Here is a 19,541-nt window from a genome sequence, read left to right on the forward strand (position 1 = left end):
TCTCCTTCTCCCTCTCCCTCTCTTTCCTTCTCCCTCTCCCTCTCTCTCCCTCTCTCTCCCTCTCCCTCTCTCTCCTTCTCCCTCTCCCTCTCTCCTCCCTCTCCCCATCTCTCCTTCTCCCTCTCTCTCCTTCTCCCTCTCCCTCTCTCTCCTTCTCCCTCTCTCTCCTTCTCCCTCTCCCCCTCTCTCTCCCTCCCTCTCCCTCTCTCTCCTTCTCCCTCTCCCTCCCTCTCCCTCTCCCCCCTCTCTCCTTCTCCCTCTCCCCCTCTCTCCTTCTCCCTTTATCTCCTTCTCTCTCCCTCCTCTCTCCCTCCCTCTCCCTCTCTCTCCCTCTCTCTCCCTCTCCCTCTCCCCCTCTCTCCTTCTCCCTCTCTCTCCTTCTTCCTCTCCCTCTCTCTCCCCCTCTCTCCCTCTCTCTCCTTCTCCCTCTCCCTCTCTTTCCTTCTCCCTCTCCCTCTCTCTCCTTCTCCTTCTCTCTCTGTCTGATTAAATACTGCACTGTTTGTGTTTCACAGGCATAAACACCTTGATCAATATAATGTCTCGACTTGGACAAGATGATCCAGCTCCTTCCAGGTACCCAAATAATTTGAGTGGGGAAGGAGGGGGGGGCTTGATGGTGCTATTGTGGGACCTCTCCCCAGAAGCAGAGGTGAAGCAGGGGAGGGGCCGTGGCTCAGTGGCAGAGCATCTGCTTGGCATGCAGAAGATCACAGGTTCGGTCCCCGGCATCTCCAGTTGAAAGGTTCAGGTAAGAGGTGACGTGAAAGACCTCAGCCTGAGGTCCCGGAGAGCCACTGAGTAGACAGTACTGATTCTGATGGACCGAGGGCCCGATCTGGTATAAGGCCACCTCATGCGTAAGTGTGCATGTGGCTCTGGCGTCCACCATGGTTTGCCAATCTCAGGAAAGGCCCATTCTCTCCTCCCCTTCCTTTGTCGGACATAGCCATGGTTTAACATGACATCTTTGCTAATGTTAACCCCAGGTCCTGTCTCAACCAGCATCTTAAACCAGAGTTTGAAGTGGATTTATTTATTTATTTGATTTCTATCCAGCAACAATGAGCTGGATTAAGCACCTCCGAGGTTGTAGTGTTGAACCACAAATAAAAGCTGGCATACGTTCCCCCACGGGCACTACGGTCGGGGACGCAACATCTCCTGGCAATGCCAGGTCCCAAGGAGGCCAGGCTGGCTGCTTCCAGGGCCAGAGCCTTCTCGGTGGCTGCTCCTACCTGGTGGAACGAGCTCCCGGAGGAGACCCGGGCCCTGCGGGACCTTGTACAATTCCGCAGGGCCTGTAAGATGGAGCTCTTCCGCCAGGCGTTTGAGTAGGAGCCGCCACTACTGTACCATCTTCATCTGTCCCTGGGAGAAAGAACGACAGCACCAAGCGGAACAGATGGCACTGAGTGGTTATAACAGCATTATACGCCATCTTTATGGAAGATCAATTCGGAACATCGAGAGCACATAATAATAATAATAATAATAATAATGTCGTAATATTGTAGGAATTGTTTTAAATGGTTTTTAAATATGTTTTATGCACTGGCTTATGCCTGATTGTGAGCCGCCCTGCGCCCTCGTTGCGGGGAGAGCGGGCTATAAATTGAACTTATAAATAAATAAATAAATATAAAAAGGAGGGGGAGAATGTGTATCGTAGAGAGAATGGCTCCAGCCAGTCATAACACAGAACTGTGGTTTGATTTAGCTGTGGCTTGTTTGTGAAAGCCAGGATTTAGCTTGGGGATGATCACTCAGATCCTGGTTTGCCTCTGCAAATGCTGGTCTCATCGTGCGAACACGTAGGCCATCTTAGCTCACTAGACCAACTTCAAACCATGGTCTTAGATCTTGCTTTGACAAACCCTCGTTGACTACAGCTACTGCAGCAGCCGGCATTCAGACAGTCACACTGACCATGGTTTTGCTCAATTAAACCATGGGTTTTGCATGCTATCTGAACTGAGTCACAGCGTACCCCGGAGGATTTACAAACCATGGTTTATTGGTCACAGTGTACCCCTGGGGGAGATCCCTGGTATCCCTGAGCCCGTTCGCGGGGTAGGGCGGGGTAGAAATACTCGAATAAATAAAATAAATAAATAAAATACAAACCACGGTTACAAACGGGTCATTTCCTGCGAGAGCGCACAGGAGCGGAGCACAGTTTTGTGACTGTCCCCCTATAACCCATGGCAGCCATTTTCTGATTGCCGCTGGCCCCTCCACGGCAGCCGTTTTGTGGCCACCTATATCATCCTGCGGGCACTTGGCGAAAGCTTTCAAGAGTCCCGGGAAAACACCTTTCCTGGCCCAGCGGCTGAGATCTTGACTGGCAGTGTGAGGGACAGAGGTTGAGACCTTCTTCATGCAAAGCGTGTGCTGTGTTGCTGCAAGATCGCTGTCTGCACCTTTGAGAGGGCTGCTAGAATCCGGGAAAGGCAGCGCAGTGAATTATTTTTGAAGCAGCAGGGATGAGCTGACTCTTCAACTCCGTCTCCTTGTAGATTCCTCGTGCTGCTTCACGTAGACGTCTGAGCCTTAGGGGTTCAGTGGTTCTGTTCTGCTTTGGGGGGGTTTGTTTGGAGAAGTTGTGTGATTACAGCACAGTAGAGTTCAGTGTTTTGTTGTTCTTTTATACATAAAACTATGGAGTTTAAAAAAAAAACACCTGAAAGTGGGGGGTGGGCGGGGAAACAATGCATTCAAATCAATTATGTATTCTCTTCTCCTCTCTCCCCACCCGGTCTTAATTAATCTGACTGGGAAAGTCATACTTCTGGGGTTTGTCTGTTTCTGCACTTCTACAAAGAGAGAGATTGTTTTGCATTTATGCGGTGTAGGTAGAGCCATCTGGTGAATCTTCCTTCCTTTGCGAAAGGATGGATTTGTTATGTGCAGGAAGATACTGGGCGGGGGGGGGGCAGAGAGGAAACGCCCCCCCACACACACGCACATACAACCTTTACTGAATTAGGCTGAGCGAAAAGGGAATTAGGCTGAGCAAAAAGGACTTCCCAGCATTTTTTAAAATCCAGTGGCCCCATTAAGACCAACAGAAATTTATTCTTGGTATCCGCTTTCGAGGGCACGCACACTTCTGGGCTGTTTTTGGGCAGGAATGAATGCACAGGAACGGAGTTCCAGCTGGCTCCCAAGTTGGCCACACCCAGCAGGAACTCATTAGCATAATAGGCCACACCCAACAGCAGAAACTCATGAGGATTGGCTACATTAGGGGTGTGTGGCCTAACATGCAAAGGAGTTCCTGCTACAAAAAAAGTCCTGGGTTTTGACCACAAACAAGGTCAACAGAATAAGAAGGGAAAGGTGGGTGTGGCTGGATGACCACACTTCTGGTAACATGGGGGTGTGGCCTAATGTGCTAATGAGCTATGCTGTCTGGGTGTGGCCTAATATGCTAATGAGTTTCTGCTGTTGGGTGTGGCCTATTATGCTAATGAGTTCCTGCTGGGCTTTTTCTACAGTAAGAGCCCTGTAACATACATGCATGCATGCAGATGAAAGCTGACACCCAGAATAAAACTTTGTTGGTCTTAAAGGCGCCACTGGACTCAGACTTGGTTCGGATGCTTCAGACCAGCATGGCTGCCCACCTGAATGTATTCCCAACATTTTGTGTGTGTGTTCTCGGAGCGTGTGGGTCGTCCTAGGGACCCAAACAGATATGTCTGCCCTGTGAGAAAAAAGTGTTAGGTTCCTGGAGGTTTCAGTGGTACCATTTAATGAGGGCAGGGTGAGGGTAGAAGGCTTTCCTGTCCTTCCACGATTCCTCAGGAGCAACTATGTTTCTAACCCACCCTCGCCATTTTGGTGTAGTGGTTAGGAGCGCGGACTGTAATCTGGGGTTTGATCTCCCCACTCCTCCACATGCAGCTGCTGGTGTGACCTTGGGCCAGTCACAAGTTCTCTCAGAGCGGTTCTCTTAGGAGCAGTCTCCGAAAGAGCTCTCTCAGCCCCACCTACCTCACAGGGTGTCTGTTGCGGGGAGGGGAAGGGAAAGGAGTTTGTAAGCCGCTCTGAGACTCCGAGTGAAGGGCGGGGTATCAATCCAATCTCCTCCTCCTCTTCCTCCTCCTCTTCCTCCTCCTCTTCCTCCTCCTCTTCCTCCTCTCCTCCTTCAGATGGTGCTTGATTATATGTTGCTTGTGCTATTGGGTTGGGTCCAGCCGGTCCTATCACTCGATTAGTGCCAGTTCCCGCTCCACATGGCTTTTGTCTATGGGACTTCCCGTGATCCCCCAGCAGAGTCTTAATGGTGGACCCATTCCTCCCCTGTTCACCCCTGGAAAAGCTGGTGGGATCCGACAACCCGTTATGAAGCACGTCTGAAGACAAGAGTGCATGTACTTAAATCCCATCCATAAATGCTCATCTTCCTTAATCTTGACTGTCGCCAAGAGTGGGCCTTTGCAAAATAGCTCCCGTTCCTTCTCAGACAATGTTCCTGAGTGGTTCTCAGTGTCTACCCGTATTTATTGGGAGGTGTTTTTTTATTTGAAACCCTTCATAAACTGATTGCAGTTGAAGCGGCTTGCCAGCCAAGACATCCCCCCCCCCCTTTCAGTGCCAGTTCACCGCCAGCGAGACGTGTAAGAGCCGTGCACACCTGCAGGTCTGGAAGCCTTGACTGTCTTTTGAGACAGTGCCAGGAAAGGGATACGGGGGTGTCGGTAATTGATCCCTGGGCCCGAGCCAATCACTGGATTGCTTTCTGCCAGTTTAAATTGAAAGGACGTTGTGTTGTCCCCCTGGTGTATTTTGGTGGTGTGAAACTCCCTTCCCCGTATCCGTCGGTGGCAGCGAAATTCAGCCTTCCAGCTGTGCTAGGCTGAGCTGGCTGCTTTTGTCCAGGAGCGGGCCCACCCCCGTCCTCAGAGCCTGGACTTAACCCGGGAGTCCGAGGAATGCCCGCTTGGAGGACCCGTGGTGCGGGCAACGGGGAAGACCAGCAGGACAGCGGCCACAAGGAGGAAACGCTGCAAATGGAGAGGAAGGTAAAGGTACCTTGCTCGAAAGCCAGTCGAATCCGACTCTAGGATTGCGGTGCTCATCTCCATTTCAAAGCCGAAGAGCCAGCGCTGTCCGAAGATGTTTCCGTGGTCATGTGGCCGGCATGACTAAACACCGAGGCGCACGGAACGCTGTTACCTTCCCACTGAAGTGGTACCTATTTATCTACTTGCAATTTCTTGCTTTCGAACTGCTAGGTTGGCAGGAGCTGGAACTAGAGACGGGAGCTCACTCCGTCATGCGGCACCCGGGTCTCGAACTGCTGAACTACCGACCTTCCACAGCCTGCAGTTCAGCGTGATGCAGAGGCAGGCAACGGCAAACCTCCTCCGAACGTCCCTTGCCTTGTCTCCGTAAGTCAGCTGTGGCTTGAGAGCAAAAATAAAATAAAATGCAAAAACATTGGAGAACATGGTGTTAAAAAAAAGAAGAGGCAAGAATGTGGCTCTTTCTGTGTACTGACCCAAGAACTGACTGATTCTTCCTTTTCCTAACATATATAGAACAACCACTCATAGCAATTTTCTTCTTCTTCCAGGATTAATCACAACGAGCGTTTAGAATTTTTGGGAGATGCCGTGGTTGAATTTTTGACTAGGTACGTATTGCATTCATGCCTAACAGGCATCCTGCTGTAGAAAGTTCACACCTAAAATGCTTTCCTTCTTCTTTTCTTAAAACATCCATTTAGGGCTCTCAGATGACTGTGTCTTTTTCCTTCATCAAATGTCTTTGGCAGCAATCACCCCCCCTAAATAATCCACTTCCAATGCACTTCCAATGCACTTTCAAATTGGGTTTTTGCCAGTTCACACAGTAAAATCCAGTTGGAAAGTGCACTGAAAATGGATTATTTAGGGCAGGGGTGTCGAACTCATTTGTTATGAGGGCCGGATCTGACATAAATGAGACCTTGTTGGACCGGGGCCATGTGTGTCATAAAATGTAATGCCAGGTAGCGGAGATATAAACTTTATAAAGGACACGAACACAAAGGGTGTTTTTTTTACTTAAAATAAAAACATGCTGAAAACATTAGCTCTGTAAGCTGCAAACCGACTTTTGATTTATTGACATTGACCACAGAAATCTCATGCTCAGAGTTCTGAGTCTAGGACCCAGGTTAAAACACGAAATGGCTGAGCGATTGAGAGAGTCTGGCGAAGCAAGCTACGATGTAGCAGCAGCAGCAGCAGCAGAACTGGAAGCAGGAGATGGCCAGTTCCACTGTGGGCCTGACGGAAGCCCTCCGGGGGGGGCCTGATCCGGCCCTTGGGCCGCATGTTTGACACCCCTGATTTAGGGTGTGTGATCGCAGCCTCGGTCAGGCATATTGGTTCCTTTCCTGTGTTAAAGAAGGGGGTACTCTGGCCCTGCACTTCCCTTGTCAGCCTATGAGAAATTTCTAGCAATTCCAGCCTATAGCCGAGCATTTTTTCTAGCCAGAATGGATGGGCTGTCTTCGGCCATTCTGACAGGGTACTGTGTGATGGGGCTGTTTAGCTTGGGGAAACAACGGCTGAGGGGTGACACAATCGAGGTTTATAAGATTATGCATGGGACAGAGCAGGTCGAGAAAGAAGGACTTTTCTCCCTTTCTCACAATACAAGAACTCGTGGGCACTTAATGAAATTGCTGAGCAGTCGGGTTAGAACAGATAAAAGGAAGTCCTTCTTCACCCAAAGAGTGATAAACACATGGGATTCACTGCCACAGGAGGTGGCGGCGGCTACAAGCATGGACGGCTTCAAGAGGGAATTAGATAAGCACATGGAGCAGAAATCCATCAGTGGCTATTAGCCACAAGGTATAGATAGGAACTCTCAGTCTAATAGCATCAGTGGCTATTAGCCACAAGGTATAGATAGGTCCATGGGGTCGCGAAGAATCGGACTCGACTGTGCGACTGAACAACAACAATAGATAGGAACTCTCAGTCTGGGGCAAGGGGTGCACTGTATTCTTGGTTGTTGGGGGGGGGGCAACAGTGGGAGGGCTTCTAGTGTCCTGGCCCCACTGCTGGACCTCCTGATGGCATCTGCTACTTTTGGCCACTGTGTGACAGAGTGTTGGACTGGATGGGCCATTGGTTTGATCTAACATTAGCTTCTCTTATGTTCTTAAGATCATATTCCAGGACAGGTGTTGCAGGTGTGGATGGAGAGAGCCTGAAACAGTGTGGATCGTATGATCTTGGTTCAGTTTAAGGCAAACCTCAGGTGTTCATGCGCTTCATGTGTGAAATCGTTAGACCCAGTCCTGAGGAATTTAATTATCTGTTGATAGAACTAAGATGGTGCCACTTTGATTAGAGGATGAGGGTCTGAGGATTACTTTAACCATGGCAAAATTCTTCGTGGTGGTGATTACGTAGAAGGAAAATATGAACATTTTATGATGGGGTTAAGAAAATGTATAGGGTTAACCTCAAATTTAAAAATAAAGTAGAATCTAAAATATATAGTAATATTTAAATATAGCAGCAGAAACACTACTGCTACTACTTACTACTACAAGTAATAGTAATAATAATAACTTAATGTGACCTGATTTGAGACCTAAGGTCAAATGAGTCCACCATTGAATGTAAAAACCACACTTTAAAAAAGTGAATTGATTATAGTTCTTTTTGTGGTCTGGCTTGCAGTAATTTGCCTGGGGCTTTTGCTCTGCCAAGCATTTTGAACTCTGCATCTCAGTGAGGTAGTGATTACGACCCAGACTGTACGCCAGTGCAAGTCTAAACCTTGGCTTCCTTTGGTTGAAATTTCGGCAGAATGGTTGTGAAGATAGCTACTTGCTGCTAATAACATAAAGACATCAGAAGAGCCCAGCGGAATCAGTCCGTCTAGTCCAGCATCCTGTCTCACACGGTGGCCAACCAGTTCCTCTGGAGGGCCAACAACAGGGCACAGAGGCTGAGGCCTGCATAAAAACATAAGAAGAGCCCTGCTTGATCAGACCAATAGTCTGAGGCCTTCCCCTGATGTTGCCTCCTGGCTCTGAGATTCAGAAGTTTAGTGCCACTGAATGTGGAGGTTCCCCTCAGTCACCATCGCTAGTAGCTGCTGATAGTCCTATCCTCCATGAACCTGTCTAATTCCCTTCTAGAGCTGTTTATTCCTGTGGCCATCATTACATCCACCATTTTAATTGCTCTCTGTGTAAACAAGTATTTTCTTTTGTCCGTTTTGAATCTACTGCTCATCAGCTTCATTGGATGCCCTAGAGTTCTAGTATTTTAGGAGAGGGAGGAAAAGTTCTCTTTGTCAACTTCCTCCCTCTGAATCTAACATTACAGTTGTTGTTGGGTTGTTGTTGTTGTTTTTTTGGGTGGTGTCCTGAATGTCTGTGACATGGAGTTTAGTTGAGAGAGGTACAGAAAGATTGAGTGGCTAAGAGAATTGGATTCGCTTCTAGAAGTTCTATGGGTTGAAATAGGGAGTCCAAAGGGAAACTTAACACTGGGAGTTTGTTATCGCCCACCAGATCAAAAGATAGAGGAGGATTATAAAATGATGAATGAATTAAAGATAGCAGCTGGACAAAAACACTGTGTCGTAATAGGTGATTTTAACTACCCTCACATTGATTGGGTCAATATGTGTTCTAGTCGAGAAAAAGAGATTGCGTTTCTAGACACTCTGAATGACTGTGCTATGGAGCAGATGGTCACGGGACCTACCAGGGGAGAGGCGATCCTTGATTGCGTTATCAACAGGTTTTTATATTGCAAGGTCAGTGAAGGGCGTGTCCTCCAATAAAGCAGCATCCTCAACCCCTGTTTCTGATCAAACTTGGAAGGGAATGAGGAGTAAAACACCTAAGACCCATTCCTAGGGTCGCCAGCCTTCAGATGGCACCTGGATATCTGTCGCTATTACAAGTGGTCTCCAGATGACCAAGATCAGTTCCCCTGGAGAAAATGGCTGCTTTGGAAGGTGGACACTTTGGCATTATACCCTGCTGAGGCCCCTCCCCTCCCCAAATCCTGCCCTCCCCAGGCTCTGCCCCCCAAATCTCCAGGTATTTCCCAGCCCAAAGCTGGGAGCCCATTCCCGAGTTCACCGATTTTGTCGGGGAAGCAAGAAGGTCTGTCCCAGGGTGGTCATTACTCCACACCTCCAGAAGAGAAGAAGAAGATATTGGATTTATACCCCGCCCTTCACTACCCAAAGGTGTCTCAGAGCGCCTTACAAACTCCTTTCCCTTCCCCTCCCCACAACAGACACCCTGGGAGGTAGGTGGGGCTGAGAGAGCTCTTCACAGAAACTGCTCTTTTTCGAGAACGGCTCTTATCAGAACTATGGCCTGCCCAAGGTCATCCAGCAAGGTGCAAGTGGAGGAGTGGGGAATCAAACCCGGTTCTCCCAGATTAGAGTCTGCGCACTTAACCACGACACCAAACTGGCTTCCAGATACAAGAGTGGTTCCTTCACTCTTACCTGAGCCCATGCTTTATATAGGACTTCACATACCAGAAGGCTTTTTCTTGCTGGTTGCAACAATGTCCGCATGGATGTGGGCGGCTATCACGCCCAGCTTTGTATCCAGAATATATCCCAGGGCAGAATGAGAACCAAAGGCAGCCTTCTTTCTCCATCCCCCTCCCCCCCAGAAACAGGTCCTACTTCAAAATGTGTTAACATCACATTACCACGTTCATATCCCACTCATGTGGAACTTAAGCTGGAAGACAGCATGGTGTAGTGGTTAAGAGCGGCAGTCTCTGCTCTGGAGAACCAAGTTTGATTCCTAACTCTTCCTCCATACAAAGCCTGCTGGGCGACCTTGGGCTAGTCCCAGTTCTCTCAGAACTCTCTCAGATCCACTTGCCTCAAAAGGTCCCTGTAGTGGGGAGAGGAAGCGAAGGCGACTGCAAGCCACTTTGACACTCCTTAAGGTAGAGAAAAGTGGGGTATACAACCCTAATGTTCTTCTTGTAGAGAGATTACAAGGGCCTGCCCGAACATAATATACTCAAGGCTGTTTTGGGATTCCTGCATTCTGTCTGCCTAATTGACACATCTCCTTTCCCTTTGGTATAGTGGTTAAGTGTGCGGACTCTAATCTGGGAGAACCGGGTTTGATTCCCCACTCCTCCACTTGCACCTGCTGATGTGACCTTGGGTCAGTCACAAGCTCTGGCACAGCTGTCCTTGAAAAAAGAGCAGTTTGTGTCAGAGTTCTCTCAGCCCCACCCACCTCACAGGGTGTCTGTTGTGGGGAGGGGAAGGGAAAGGAGTTTGTAAGCCACTTTGAGACACCTTTGGGTAGTGAAGGGCGGGGTATAAATCCAATCTCTTCTTCTCCTTCTTTTACCTCACAGGGTGTCTGTTGTGGGGAGGGGAAGGGAAAGGAGTTTGTAAGCTGCTCTGAGACTCTGAGTAAAGGGCAGGGTATAAATCCAGTCTTCTCCTCCTCCTCCTCCTCCCCTTCTCCTTCTCCTTCTCCTTCTCCTTCTCCTTCTCCTTCTTCTTCTTCTTCTTCTTCTCTTTGCTGGAGTATTTCCGGCAGTGAGGGATAAGCGGCTAGCATCAGCTGGGCTTTTAACGTGGTACAAAGCAGAGGGAGGTTTTCTTCAAGAAGGGTCAGTCAGGCCATGGCTCAGTGGTAGAGCATCCGCTTTGCATGCACAAAGTCTCCAGTTCAGTCCCCAGCCTCTCCCATTCAAAGGATGAAAGACTTTTTTGAGACCCAGGAGAGCCGCTTCCTGTCAGAATAGACAGTAGTGACTTTGATAGGCCCAAGGGTCTGATTCTGTTTAAGGGGGCTACGTGTGTTCAGGGCCGCTGTTCCTGCTAACAGTTTCTCAGGCGACTGGTTGTGAAGCTTCTCTTGAATTTGTGGGCCCTCGCAGCTCGCCCGTCCCCAAAACTGCTTGCCTGCATGCCAGTTCCGAGGACGTCTCTTCACTCCTTGCTAGTAAATCCGGGCCAGATGGCACGCACACCACGATAAACCGAAACTCTTGTCAAGTTTACAGAAAACAAACTTCAGGTTTAAAGAACCGTGTGATCATGACAAGGTCCATTTATTCTATTCTTAGGGGGACTAGGTAAGATCAGAATTTACAGATGCCTAGCAAAGCCACCAAAGTGGTTAAGAGCAGCGGACTCCGATCTGGAGAACCGAGTTTGATTCCCCACTCCTCCACATGAAGCCAGATGGGTGACCTTGGGCCAGTCACAGTTCTCTCTGAGCTCTCTCAGCCCGACCTACCTCACAGGGTGTCTGTTGTGGGGAGAGGAAGAGGAGGTGATTGTAAGCAGTGATGGCCCCAGGTTTTTTCGCCCACTAGGTGAGGATACATTCTGGTGCCCCCCCCCAGTGCGGTACAGGCTGGGGGCAGACGCCGGAGCCTCAGCGGGCGGGCCAAGGGGGTGAGCTACAAATGCATGTGGGGGGGGGGCGGGATCGCTTGAGGGGAGGGGGAGGGGGCCTGTGCCAGGCTGCAAAAGGAGCTCCAAAGAGCTCCAAAGAGACCGCGGGGGCGGCAGAGGGCGAGCGGCACTTTCCCGTCATCCCGGGCTGTCCCCCCCCACCTCCTTCTCTCTCTGTCTGGGGGGCTGCAAAGAGGGGAGTCTTTTGCCGGGGACGGAGCAATAAGACGGCAAGGGAGGCTTCCTGTGCAGGGCGAGGAGGAGACGAGGCCGGCCAGAATGGCGCCCTCGTTGAGCTGTCGCCCTAGGCGACGGTCTAAAATTTAACAACAATGGGCCGGCCCTGATTGTAAGCTGCTTTGAGAGTCCTTAAAGTAGAGAAAAGCAGGGTATAAAAACCTACTCTTCTTCTTCTAGTGAGAAACAATGGTTGGGTATCGAACCCAGCCACAATCTGTGAACCCCTCTTCTTGCTTCCTTTCCGTTGTCTCAGCCCATCGATTACTGGGCTGAGTAGATGACACTGTGACAGCCATGACACCTTGTTTGTAACAGACAGCACTAAGGGTGGAGGAGGTAAAGGAATGTGTGGGGTACCTCTCCAGTGGCAGATGTGCTTCCTCCATAACTTCGAGGCCCAAGCCTTTCCCTTCCCGCCCCAGTTAACTGCACAACTCACAGAATCTGTTCATTGGTCAGGGGAGGCAGTTCATGAGTTTCTGCCGTACTGAGTTCTACTTGGGGTTTAAAAGAAAGAGCGTACGCACGGGACGATCTCTGCTTGCAGTCCGGCCTAGCCACAGCTTGAGAAGTTTCGTGTCCTTGTATACTTAGGGAGTTCCGCACCACTAAGAGGCCTTAAAAGTGTAATACGGCAAGATTAAAAGCTGATGTCTCCGTCCCATCAGATGTAATTTAAAGTTGCTCATAACTGCCCTAGGAAATGGCTGAGAGTATGGGACCAAACGTTTCAAAGTTTATATCCAGCAAATAAAAAGAATACATCATTTTAGAACGTGTCATCTTCTTGTCACCGAGTTCCTTGTGCATTCGGCCTATAATCTCAAGCAAGGAGTGTGATTGCGAGTACACTTGAATACCCCCCCCCCCACGTACGGGGTTATTAGTCATTAAATCTGACAAGGTACGCCAGGCGTTCTACCTTTCTTTGGGTAATTACACAGCCAAGTTTGTGTCTCAGCAATTTTAAAAAAAATAAATCACTAAAATATTCCCAGTTAATGGAAAATTGCTCCAATTTTTCCTTTTGCAGACGGGTCTATAAAAATATTGGGGGAGAACACTGCAAAAATAGCATAAAATTGACTTTTTTATAGCCTAGTGCAAACAGCAGCCATTTTCTTGATAAGAGTCATTTGTGCTAGAAGGCAGTATTTAAAAAAAAGAAAAAGGAAAACTGGATGGCAGATTTGCAACCCATTTCCAAATCTCAGGTGTGTCCACTCGTAATGGGAAAAGTAGCTGGTTCATTCGAAGCCAGGCTCTAAAAGTGTTGCGATGTCACAGATAAAGAAAAGAAAAATAGCATCCGTGTGTACTTTTGCCTTCCTATCTCTATTTTGGATGCACAGCTCCTTGTATTGTTTTGTATTAAAATGTGTATGTGGGCTTTTACCCCTTAAAATTGATAGGTGCTGAAGGGTGGCAGATTTATTTGATGCTCAGAAATAAGCTCTCGTTGTGTTTATATGTACAGTAAACTTCCCACAGTGGATTCTTTTTTTATGGGCAATCTCTTTGTGGCTCGAAAATTGACAACCGCAAACGCGTCGCCTTCCTGATGCCGTTTTGTGTGAATTGAGCTGAACACCTCTGACAGACTAACAGCTAGATTCCTACGCAAGGATACTTAGAAGGAAGCGTCAGTTATGGCTGTAATTCTCTGCGCACTTATATTGGGAGTGAGTCCCACTGAACTCTCTGGGTCCTGTTTCTGAGCAAGCCTCCGTAGGTTTGCACTGTGAGTTTGGGGAGACTCAGTTCCAAGTAAGTACAGTTAGCATATGGCTGTGAATCTGTCGGGTTACATTAATTCGCTTCTTCAGAGTTTTCTGCTTCCATTATACTCAGCTGTACCCTTGTTAGAGAATTAAGGACTTTGGAAAATTCAAGTGCTTAAAATGCCCAAGGCCTTTTCCAGCGAATAATATATGAGTTAACTGAGTCAGAAGCTTTATTGGACCACTTATTTTAACTCTCCCTCTTTCTCAAGACGTGGAGGGCTGCATTGGGCTTGGCAAGATCCCTTCGCTGCACCTGCCTCACAGCGTTCTTGGAAAGCTAAACTACTTCTCCAGGTTCATTGGAGGAGTTTAGAGGTGCGAATGCAACAAATTAAGGAACCAGTTCCTCAATATGACCTCTTACTGGTTTGGTACCAACAGATATTTAGCCCAGGCTGCTTGATATCAAACTTTTGTTTAGTCTACAGCATTAGAAAGGTTCCTGCTAGGGCTGCCAATTCCCCCCGGGGGGCGGGGAACCCCCCGCCCCAGAGGCCCGTTCCCGCCGCTGGTGGATCGGGCCCCGGGGGGGAACCCCACCCCGGCGTGCATGTCACCAGGAAGTGACATTATGATGCCGGGCACACTAGGGGCGGGGCCACGACCATCCGAGGGGAAACTCTATGGTTTCCCCTCGGATGGTCATGGCCCCGCCCCCAGCATGCCCGGCATCATAACGTCACTTCCTGGTGATGTGCATGTGGCGCGCGCATGCGCGCCGGGATCCACCCGGGAGTCCCCCGCTGAGGAGGTAAGTTACACTTGGCAACCCTAGTTCCTGCTCATGAAACTTCTCAAAATGAAAGCTCTTATGCAAGTTTATAAGTTACTGCAGCTGTGTGAGAGCCACTTCTACATGACTTCTCCCCAGACTGCTCCAGGAAAGTTTGGCTACATGATGCACATGGGTGGGGACCAGATAAATAGCTTCTTCCCTTACAAGGGTCACCCAGGATTACCCATCATGTATGAAGGAACTATGTAATTTATCTCACTTGTGTCACTCCTGCATCCAAAAGTTACCAGAGGTGTGGGGCACAATGCCATGTTAAAAGGGGCTCCCGTATGAGGTCTGGATAGGCTGTTGTATCACTGAGCAGAGGTCAATATTGTACATCAGAAAAATCTGGAGACTCATCTAGTTGGTGAAAATGCCTCGTAGAGGTATCCGCTGTTGAGAGCTTTTGCAGGTTACAATGTGGTTTCATTATTTGTTTTCAGTGTCCATTTGTACTACCTATTTCCAAGCTTAGAGGAAGGAGGATTAGCAACATACCGCACTGCCATTGTTCAGAACCAGCATCTTGCCATGCTGGCTAAGGTAGGTACAATTCTTTATATATTAACTCTTTGAATTAGCAAGTAGACATTCTGGCTTTGTGACAAGTTGGTTGCCATTGAGGCTGAACGGTTCATGGTATATTCATTATGGAAAGGCAGCAGGTTTCTCACGGTCAACAGACGTTCTGGGTTTTCTCAGTTATTTAAAGATAAAGCATGTAGAAGAACAAGCCCTACCAAGGAAGAATCAGCACGGCTTCTGCAAAGAGAAGCCATGCCTCATCAACCTTCTGAGCATGTAGTTGAGTGTGATCTTTTAGACATTATGTAACTGGACTTTTAAAAGGCAATGATCGTGCCTCTCTAAAAGCTTCTGAAGAAGTCATGGCATGAGAGGATGGGTTAAATTGTAGAAAACCAGGAAGGAAAAGTAAATGAAGAGTTCTAACAACGGAAGTAAGTAAGCAGTAGGGTCTCCCAGTGGGTTTGTTTATTTGTTTTGCCTTTTTTTGCCATCAAGTTGCAGCCAACTTATGGTGACCCCATAGGGTTTTCAAGGCGAGAGACATTCAGAGGTGGTGTGTAGTATAGCCGTGAGATCCCAAGATTGTCTGGAAGCCTCAAGTTCTTGCCCTTAAGCTTCATGCACCTCTAAAGTGGTGAACTAGACTTATTTTGGGAGCTGAGAGAGCTGTGACTGACCCAAGGTCATCCAGCCGGCTTCATGTGGAGGACTGCGGAATCAAACCTGGTTCTCCAGATTAGAGTCTGTTGCTCTGAACGACTCAACCACACTGGCTCTCCACCCAAGTACTAACCAGGGCTAACTCTGCGTAGCAACCCTAGGACTTCCTTGGTGATCTCCCATTCAAGTACTAACCAGGGCTGACCATACTAAGCCTCTGATGTCTGACAAGATCAGGCTAGCCTAGACTATTCAGGTCAGAGGGTGTCTAAATTTAGGACCGTTTAATCTGTTAATAAATCATCTCAAATTGGGTCTGAGCAGTGAAGCGACCCTGCTTGCAGATCATACCAAATCATTTAGGGTGATAAAGACCAGTGGGTTGCGAGGAGCTTAGGGAGGGTGGGTGAGCAGGTGACAATGCGGCAAATAAGATTCAATGTAAGTTGTGGTTTTTAAAAAAATGGTTTTAAATATACACCAAACTGGGGGTGACTGACCAGGGGGGAAAAAGATACAGGCGTTGTGGTGGATAGTTCAATGAAAATATCAACTCTGTGTGCTGGAGTAGTACGAAAGACAGATTTCGTGCTAGGGGTTATTTAGAAGAGACTGAAAATAAAATGTCTGGTTTCTTGATGCCCTTGTTTAGTTCTGTGTTATGACTGCACTGGGGATGCTCTGTACTGTTCTGGTCACTCTGTCTCAGGAATGGTATCATGGGCCCAAGTTCATGGAATCTATTGCCTGGTGAGAACTGTGGGATTCAGGATCTTCCCTGACTTGAATCCATAGTCTGTCTCCTGCTGGTGGAAGGGCCACTGGTGTGTGTGTGTGTAGGGCAACTTTTGCTTGCTTCTGCCTCCCACTGCAGCCCCCCCACCCCCCAAACCCAGGGACGATGTTTGTGGTGGGGCACAATGGGCTGAAATTGGAGGGGAGAAATAGAAAACTTCCATTCTGCAAGCAAAGATTTGCTCATGGTTGGTGGGTCGTCTCTTTGTTTTTAGGAAGGCCTTGGATGCTTGGATGCGTTGGGATTTTATTCTTCTTAAAATCGTATTGTTGACTGTATTGCTTTATCCTGTTTTATGCAGTTCACTGTGGGAAATTCTGTTGAAAGCCGGTCATAGAATTTTCTACACAAATAATCTACTTGTATCATAGACTAATAACAGTAAATAGTGGGGTTAAAGATAATGTATAAAACCTTGCAGTTTTTATCCAGAGATCTGTTCTAAACTGAGAAGGTTGAAACTGCCATAATATATTTTCAACGATAGCACAACTGCCCTACTGGTGACAGCGATGAATATGTCAAGCGTCAGAGAAAGCTCACGGAAGCTCTCTGTTCAATGGCTACAACTGAAGGCCAGGTTTTGTAAATGAGTACATGGCTCAAATGGAAAAGTACATTTACCATCCTTAAAAAAAAATCTCCTTTTACCAGTTGCCTGTAACAAAAGTGGTCATTTTTCTGCTTTATATGACAGGCAACACTGTTAAATCGGTTCCTATTCCTTCTGTATTTTTGTCAGTCTCATCATACCTTATAGAATTGATTCTTTCACCACCAGTTTGGTGTAGTGGTTAAGAGTGCTGACTCTAATCTGGGAGAACTGGTTTTGATTTCCCATTCCTCCACATGAAGCCAGCCGGGTGACCTTGGGTCAGTCATAAGTTCTCTCAGAGCTGTTCTCTCAAGAGCAGTTCCTTGAAGAGCTCTCTCAGCCCCACCTACCTCACAGGGTGTCTGTTGTGGGGAGGGGAAGGGAAAGAGATTGTAAGCCACTCTGCGACTCCTTTGGGTAGTGAAGGGCGGGGTATAAATCCAATTTCCTCTCCTCATTTCTGCAGTTCTTATCCTATATAATTTTATTCGTGATACAGGCGAGAGTTTTTAATCACCGTTATCTCCATTTTAAGAGATTGTTAAATCTCTGCCTGCCAACCTGTTGGTCAGGGAGAGTTAATGAAAACTTACCAGGCAACCGTGGCTGGGTGGGATCTGAAGGGGGGGGAGTGTACAGCCCCCCCCCCCGAGTACGGATGATTGTTTAATCCAGTTAGATCAGATTTTCCAGTCAGATTTGGGCCCCCATTTCCTTGGCCTGGTTATCAGATCAAATCCCACCTGGATGAGCCAAGTTCGATGTTCTCAGAGCTCTTCGATTCTCTCTTAAGTAGCTCGGTCACGTCTCTGATCCCAGAAGTATGACCTTCTGTGTTCTAGCCCTTAGAGAACCACGAAGTGCTTGGATCTCAGTTCCGGTACTTCCGTAGGGTTGCCTGTTGTGGGTTGGGAAATACCCAGAGATTTTGAAGGTGGGGCCTGAGGAGGGTGGGGTTTGTGGAGGGGGAGGGACCGTGGTGGGGTGTAATGCCATAGAGTCCAGCCTCCAAAGCAGCCATTTTGTCCAGGGGAACTGATCTCGGTCGTCTGGAGATAATGGGACATGGGATATCTCCCAAGTGCCACCCAGACGTTGGCAACCCTATACTTAACAGGAACATCTCTTTAAAGTCTGTGATCAGACTCCCCATCCTGTGTCCACACCCTCCGCAGAGACTGGGTGGAAAATTGATGGAAAATTGGAGAGCAGATTTATTTATTTATTTATCTATTTTATTTCATTCAATTTCTCAACCACCCTTCCCTGCTTACACAGGGCTCAGGGCGGCTTTAAAAGGTAAAGGTAAAGGTTCCCTTGCTCAAAAGCCAGTCGAGTCCGACTCTAGGGTTGCGGTGCTCGTCTCCGTTTCAAAGCCGAAGAGGCAGCGCTGTCCGAAGATGTTTCCGCGGTCATGTGGCCGGCATGACTAAACACCGAGGCGCACGGAACGCTGTTCCCTTCCCACCGAAGTGGTCCCTATATATCTACTTGCAATTTCTTGCTTTCGAACTGCTAGGTTGGCAGGAGCTGGAACTAGAGACGGGAGCTCACTCCGTCATGTGGCACACTCTGGTCTCGGACTGCTGAACTACCGACCTTCCACAGCCTGCAGTTCAGCGTCTTAACCACTTGAGCCACCGCAGCTCCCAGGGCGGCTTACAACAACATAAAATCCAGTACAATTTTAAAACCAGTTAAAACTTCAAAATTCAATATTAAAAGATTCAGCATGAATACTTAAACACTTTAAACAAGATGGCATATCTAACATTCAAATTTTCACGGAGGGGAGGGTAGGGTGCCGGGCAGCAATGCTCCCTCTAAGCTGTGGAGTCTTGTGAGCAAAAATTCTACCTTGTGAGCTACTGGCATTAAAGTTGTGAGCGAGCGATTTGGCTACTGCATCAATGAGTTTGCTACAGTTTGGCGTAGTGGTTAAGGGCGCGGACTCTAATCTGGGAGAACCGGGTTTGATTCCCCACTCCTCCACTTGCACCTGCTGATGTGACCTTGGGTCAGTCACAAGCTCTGGCACAGCTGTCCTTGAAAAAGAGCAGTTTCTGTCAGAGTTCTCTCAGCCCCACCCACCTCACAGGGTGTCTGTTGTGGGGAGGGGAAGGGAGAGGAGTTTGTAAGCCGCTCTGAGACTCCAAGTGAAGGGCAGGGTATAAATCCAGTCTCCTCCTCCTCCTCCTCCTCTTCTTCTTCTTCTTCTTCTGCTGCTGCTGCTGCTGCTGCTTCTTCTTCTGCTTCTTCTGCTTCTGCTTCTTCTTCTGCTTCTTCTGCTTCTTCTTCTGCTTCTGCTTCTTCTGCTTCTCCTTCTTCTCCTTCTGCCATCCTTCCTGAGCTGAGACAAAAATGTGTGAGCCGCAGGCTAAAAAACTGTGAGCTAGCTCACACTAACTCAGCTTAGAGGGAACACTGCCGGGCAGATGTAAGGGAACCGTCGCTGGCCTCAACCGAAGGCCTGGCGGAACATCTCTGCCTTGCGTGCCTTGCAGAACTTTAATAGATCAGGCAGGGCACGGATGTCGTTCAGCAGAGATTTCCACCAGGATGGGGCCAAGACTGAGAAAGCCCTGGCTGAGGCCAGACGGATATCTGTTGCAGTCAGGGTTGCCTGCCCGGAGGAGGAGGAGGAGATTGTATTTATACCCTGCCCTTCACTACCCAAAAGGAGCTGCGGTGGCTCAAGTGGTTAAGACGCTGAACTGCAGGCTGTGGAAG

General features: G+C 48.4%; 1 protein-coding gene across 1 annotated transcript in view; it reads left to right on the forward strand.

Annotated features, from left to right (window-relative positions):
* Nucleotides 1-19,541, forward strand: part of DROSHA (drosha, ribonuclease type III) — a 155,264-nt gene that overhangs the window by 70,127 nt on the left and 65,596 nt on the right. The window contains exons 17-19 of the mRNA XM_015408795.1: nucleotides 516-576; nucleotides 5,585-5,644; nucleotides 14,676-14,775. Of these exons, the coding sequence (XP_015264281.1) occupies nucleotides 516-576; nucleotides 5,585-5,644; nucleotides 14,676-14,775 (221 nt within the window). The remainder of the gene's footprint in view (nucleotides 1-515; nucleotides 577-5,584; nucleotides 5,645-14,675; nucleotides 14,776-19,541) is intronic.

The sequence above is a fragment of the Gekko japonicus genome, unplaced genomic scaffold, assembly GCF_001447785.1.
Source record: "Gekko japonicus isolate JY-2015 unplaced genomic scaffold, Gekko_japonicus_V1.1 scaffold3176, whole genome shotgun sequence".
Classification (NCBI taxonomy): Eukaryota; Metazoa; Chordata; class Lepidosauria; order Squamata; family Gekkonidae; genus Gekko; species Gekko japonicus.